The sequence below is a fragment of the Leucopleurus acutus genome (assembly GCF_964270905.1).
Source record: "Leucopleurus acutus genome assembly, chromosome: 13".
Lineage (NCBI taxonomy): Eukaryota > Metazoa > Chordata > Mammalia > Artiodactyla > Delphinidae > Leucopleurus > Leucopleurus acutus.
Genome location: NC_139155.1, coordinates 19,958,697 through 19,964,696, shown reverse-complemented (window position 1 = coordinate 19,964,696; position 6,000 = coordinate 19,958,697). Strand labels below are relative to the sequence as shown.

At 36.5% G+C, this 6,000-nt stretch overlaps 1 protein-coding gene across 8 annotated transcripts in view; it reads right to left on the bottom strand.

The window, feature by feature from the left end:
• Nucleotides 1–266: 266 nt before the first annotated feature.
• CCDC68 (coiled-coil domain containing 68) overlaps nucleotides 267–6,000 on the bottom strand; it is a 51,254-nt gene continuing 45,520 nt past the window's right edge. For 7 of the 8 annotated variants that reach the window (XM_082853152.1, XM_082853153.1, XM_082853151.1 and 4 more), the window contains 2 exons: nucleotides 5,879–5,955; nucleotides 267–3,249 (listed from right to left, as the gene is read on the bottom strand). In XM_082853152.1, the coding sequence (XP_082709278.1) occupies nucleotides 3,075–3,249; nucleotides 5,879–5,955 (252 nt within the window). In that variant the 3' untranslated portion in view covers nucleotides 267–3,074. Of the gene's footprint in view, nucleotides 3,463–5,878; nucleotides 5,956–6,000 lie in introns of all 8 variants that reach the window. The other variant, XM_082853157.1, reaches the window with a different exon arrangement.

Here is a 6,000-nt window from a genome sequence, read left to right as displayed (position 1 = left end):
TGTTTGTGTGTTCTTAATTTTATAATGCTACCATTTTTTTCAAATTTAGAATAAAAACATAATAGATTACTTTTGCTGTTAATTTGGATTCACAGAAAATTAGGAGAAAAATTCAAGGAGCTATCTAAATATCTGCTCACTGACAAAAACTATTTATTATGGGTTATATTGTCATTAACAGTCAAATAACAGCTACTTAATTCATTTATGCATAATAATTTTAATGTAAAAAGAAAAACAAAACCCACAAAATATGGCATCAATTTTCTTTATTTTAAGGCATATCATAAGCAATTATTAAAATGGTATATATTATACCAATTGTTTAAACATTTCTTAATGATAATTTGTAACAATATATGTAATCAAAGTGAAACTAAGTTTCTTTTCATTTCCCACCTCCATGTAGTTACTTCATAGCCCACCTCAGACCTTCTTATCCAATACTTTGATTAGTATAATTATAAGTACAAATACTTTGACTACAATTGAGGTTTTTGTTTTTGTATTTTCTGTGTGGTACTAGTTTTAGACTAATAAATTTCATTCTCCATTGTAATGATTTTTTATCACTCAGAAATGTTTATTTAAACAAAGTTCAAATGATAAAGCCGAAACGATGAGGAGATAGGAAATAATCCATACGTGACATATAAATGATCTACTGATGTTAGTAAAACAATACTTTTGTATTTGAAGAGTTCAGATCTTTTTAGGCTTCTGAAGATGCTTATTCTTATTCTCAAAAGATCCAAACACCATCCCAAAGTGAAGCTGGAGACCACATGAGCAGGTCCTACCTGTATTACATTGAACTGTACTTCTGTGTTCAAAAATGAATATAGTGAAACCCAAATAAAATTCAACAGTGTCCTTCCATTTTTGATTTGAAAATACATTATTCTAATGGAAATCATCCAGGCTGTTAGGTCAGTTAGATGGGTCCATTCCAAAAGCTCACATTTATTACAACCCAGCATGATGGTTGGGGTATAAGAGGAACCTAAGTGATCTCTAAGTGAAAGGTGAAATCTCCTACCACACTGCAGATGCTTAAAGCAGAATTCATGATCCCAACACCCCTACACATATGCCAGGAAATGCATTACCAAAAATCTTCCATGTGGCATAAAGGCATGAATGATAAAATTAGCAGATTTTTAGCAGGAAGCTTTTCTGTACTAAGTACTCACGAGGGTAGACCAACAGCGAAAGGCCAACTCATCTCAGCAAAGTATTTACCTGATTAGTAAGTGTTGTTTCTGACTGTCATCCACAGTGTGGTGCAGAAAGCCAACAAAAAAGCTGTGTTTGTTAAAGTAGCAAAAAGAGAGACATTTCTATAGCTGGGAGGTATCTGAGACCACCAGGTAGGAGTATCAATAGTCAAGTCAAAGGTTCAAATGTTCGCTCCGTAGTTAGCAGTTAGGAAAATTACTTAATCAATGACAGTATCCTCCTCTGAAGAACAGGGATAATAATATGACTTATTTCTGAGGGTTGCTGGGAGGATTAAAGAAATTAATACAGGTGAAGTACTTAGAATTGTTCCTGGCATAGGGTGACTGTGTCCTAAATGTTATTAGGTAACTACACCTTAAAAACTACAAAGCAATAAAAACAAGAAGTATGAAACTCACAAACATAGTTACACAACATTGCAAGGATTACAGTACTTTGCTGAATTTAGAAAGATATTACTTCATCTCATTTGTAAATACCTTTAAATATTTCATAGATCATACAGATGTTTCACACTCTACCTTGAAAGGCATGAAGCATCTTTCCTGAGAAAATGTTTAGAGTTATACACCAAAGAGAATGATGAAAAAACCTACAGGTAATTCACCTTTTAGGATGACAAAGGTCTCCCATTATGCCTTTAGCTGAAGTGTGTTCTGCTTTCCTGAGTGTCAGTATGTTTGTATTTCTACAAGTTAGAGTTTTCTTTTACTTATAGCAATTTCAAATTCCACCTGTAACGAATGCATGTATCAAAATGTAAGTCACTTTCATAAAATCACTAGACATATAATTCCAAGTTCATGAATTCAGATTCCTCCTGGCTGCACACAGCAGCCACTGTTCCTTTGAACCCATAATGAATACCTTTTTATGGAGGTATGAGCTAACAGCACTGTGTTCTGTCCCTAAACATTTTACTTAGATAATATTAACAAAGATCGAAAAGAAAATCAGTCACAAAGGCAGAATCACAAGGTGTATTTCTTTGTGCTGATGTGCGGGTTGCCTCTAGCAACCAAAGTTCAATCCCAGCTGAAGAACAGCCGCCTCCTAAGGTGTTGTGAAGCAGGCAGAATTCTTGACTTTGGAGGGTTGTTTGGTTTGGGGAATTAGCTAAAAAGAATCTACTCCTTTTTCTGCCCTTAATTCAGTAGAGAATAACTCTCCCACTGACCATGGGTTAGGAGATGAATTTATATCATGGTAAGATATTTCTTATTTTCCAAAAGTCAACTTTAAAATATATCATTTATTCACACACATACACACACACAGATATCGCAGGTTCAGTACCAGAGCACCAATCTAAAGAGGATATCACAATAAAGCGAGTCATATGAAATTTCTGGTTTCCCAGTGAATCTAAAAGTCATGTTTACACTATATTGTAGCCTGTTAAGTGTGCAATAGCATTATATCTAAAAATATATATATACATACCTTAATTTAAAAACACTTTATTGCCAAAAAATGCTAACCATCATCTGACGATGCAAGGTTGCCACAAACCTTCAATTTGTAAAAAAAAATACAGAGTCTGTGAAGCACAGTAAGAGGAAGCATGCCTGTATATTCTTCCTTATATTTAGGTACAGTCAGCCCTCTGTACCTGCAGGTTCCACACTGACGATTGATTGAATCCATGGATGTGGAAACCATGGATACAGAGGGCCAACTGCACTCTGCCACTTTATATATGGGACTGAGCATCCGAATGGGCTTTTGTACCCGAGGGGGCTCTTGGAACCAATCTCCTGTGGATACCTAGGGATGACTGTACATAAAAACCACTAGCAAAAGGTCAAAGTTGACAACCTTAACCAGTCCCTTCAGCAAAAATCTGCCAAAAAAAAAAAAATTCCGTTTTTTTTTTTTTTAAGTTTAAAGCAAAATTCATCTTCCATCATGGGAAAGCATCTGGTTTCTTCATCCATTAGTAAGTTTTGAAGAAAGAGGTCCTTTCTTTGAATATATATTGGTTTGATTTTCTGAAATGTCATCTTCCTGCAAAGTTATTGATGTATACATTAAATATAATACAATACATTCCATTAAATACTGTCATTGAGCAGTTTTAATATGTAAATTGAGACTGTGTTTCAAGGAGTAAGTAAGACGCAGGTAGTGGTCTTTCTCATTCAGATCTTCAGCCAGGTGGCTCATTTCCGTAGCCTAACCAGCATCAAATATGGGGTCATGCTTTCAGTCTTCAATTCACTGTAGAAAAGACCACACAATTATCAAAATCGAGCACATAAAGCTTTACTGACATAACTGCTGTACCACCTTCATTACCATCTCCACTACTGCTGTACTACCAAGTCTGAACGAATTGCTTTAACCGAGTTGATGATGGTTAATTGATTCCAATTCCCCATGAGGCACAGTAGAAGCACGTTATGGATGCATTAACCTTAGGTAAATGCATCTGGTTGTAAGAGGACAGGAGTGAGGAAGAGTGAGGGTGTGTCTGCCCTTCTACTCAGTGAAGACGTGCACCAGAGTGACTTGGAGATGGGACACACAAATAGACTGTTCTGTCAGGACGTTTTAGTTCTGTGGGTTTCTCATAGCCTAAACTTCTCTCCTCACCGTGTGAGTCTAGTTTAAAAAATATGTATACACACACACACACAAATATACACACGCACACATCAATATGTGTGTGCACACATATATGTATATATGTGTGTTTTATTGTTGCTGTTTTGCTGTTTTCTAACAACCTGATCCTTAATACCCAGCAAACCATTTCTTTGGTGTTCAACTTAAGAAACATCTATACGTTCTAATGCTCGGGGAAAAAAAAAACTTTTTTTTTTTTTCTTGCACTGACTGAGAGAATTCTATTTTATGAGTGATTTAAGAGATTTGCCAAGATTAATTTTTAAATATATGTGATGCTTGGTTTTTTTTTGCATTAACAGCTACTTTTACATTCTAATTCCTCCCGAGAGTTATAATTCCATTCTACGTTGGTGAATCTAGACTTACCAAACCATACTACCACTTACATTCTCAAACGGCCAATTGGTCAGATTTCATTTGGCAAACATGAGACCTACCATTATAGATATATCATTACTATTGGAATTTCTACCAAAATTATAAAACAAAGGGCATATTCATTCCAGTTTCCCTATTTCAATTAGGAAAATTTCCCATTTGACCTTTCCTCAGTCATAGGGAGAAAAAAAGTCTTTAAAACTACCTTTATTAATGAACTGCAGCTAAAGAACTGGCCATAGAAGTCATTCTCTCAAACTCATCCCCTCTGTACCAGCCTGAGTCTCATCACGCAATACTGGAGTCAGTACAATATGGAGACCACGTGTTGCTCCTTCCTCTGCTCCACTCTGGCTCCATTCCCTCCAGGGTCAAAACAGCTGAGGTTGGCCATGATACCTCACTACCCCAAGAGGATGTATCTGGTAAAGGAGCTAAAATCGACCATCCTCCCTTTCCTTGGAAAGTCATGCTTCCCTTTCTATTCTAAACTCTTCATCTCTTCCTGCTCTGAAATGTCTGCTTCTCTTACTGCTTCTAAAATGTGGGCATTTCACTTCCTCTTTCAATACTTCTCCGGCTTAATTTTCCTTTTTAGACGTTGTAGGGCTATTGGCCAAAAAGTTAATGACTTAGCCTCTGGGGGCCCAAAGATTTTAGAAGACTTGATGCATAATGCTTCATCTCTAGTCTCTAATTACATACATCATTAGCAAAGTGAAGCATGGTTACAGGGTGTCTTGAAGAGGGAGAAAGATCTACTTGACTCCCTAGACTGGGGCTAATCATAGGGGACCTGATTCTCCACGTCAGGCACTGTGCAGAAGAGAGTTTCAGAAAATGGGTTTCAGCCCTAGAGAGACTAGGCTGGAAATTCAAAAGTTGCTAGAACAGGAAGTTTTTAGTCACTTTCTAAATGATTCATGTAATTACAGACTATGTTTTCTTTTAAGTGATAATTTCATGGAATTTTATGGAAATGAGACTTGAGTCCAGAAGTCTTTTTTTTTTTTTTAACAAACCTGTCACTTCTGATTCTGTCAACATTAGAAAGTGATTTGATGGTTTCGACTATTATTTCCATTGCTTTAGGGGTCATTATCATTGCTTCATTCATTTGTTATTAGGTAGTTGTTGAAGACACTTGCCTTTAACAATGCAGGAAATAAAGGGAAAAACAAGGAACTATTCCTGCCCTCTTGACACTTACAATCGACTTGAGAGACAGACATGGAAACCTAAATAAATACACATGATTTATGATTAAAATGCCCATCGGTGACACAGAAAATATGAGCAATGGAGGAACAAGGATGGTGGAGGAGATAATCTGTACTGTTTGGATGAAGCCAAGACTGGGCTTGTTTTATGCCAAAGAAGAGGAAAAACGATATCTAAATTTGTTCATTCATTTACTCATAAAGTAAGTATTCGTATATCAGGCTTCAAGGATTCAGTGGTTAACAAGATTAATAGAGTTCCCACTCTCAAAGAACTGGGAGACAGACCGTAAACACGTGATTACGTAAGTACTAATTGAATGGATAATTTCTCAAGTGGTATAAATGTCAACCATGTTCAACAGGAGTCGTGAAGGCAGATGGTGGGGGCGGAAGAGAGGCCTTACCTTGTAGAGATGGCCTTGGATACCTTCGGCCTAGGAATTTCAGACCAAAGTGCCACCTTGGTTTTTAGTTCTTTGTTCTGAAATAGAAAACAAAAACTGTGCAGAGATCACATGCATGTTAG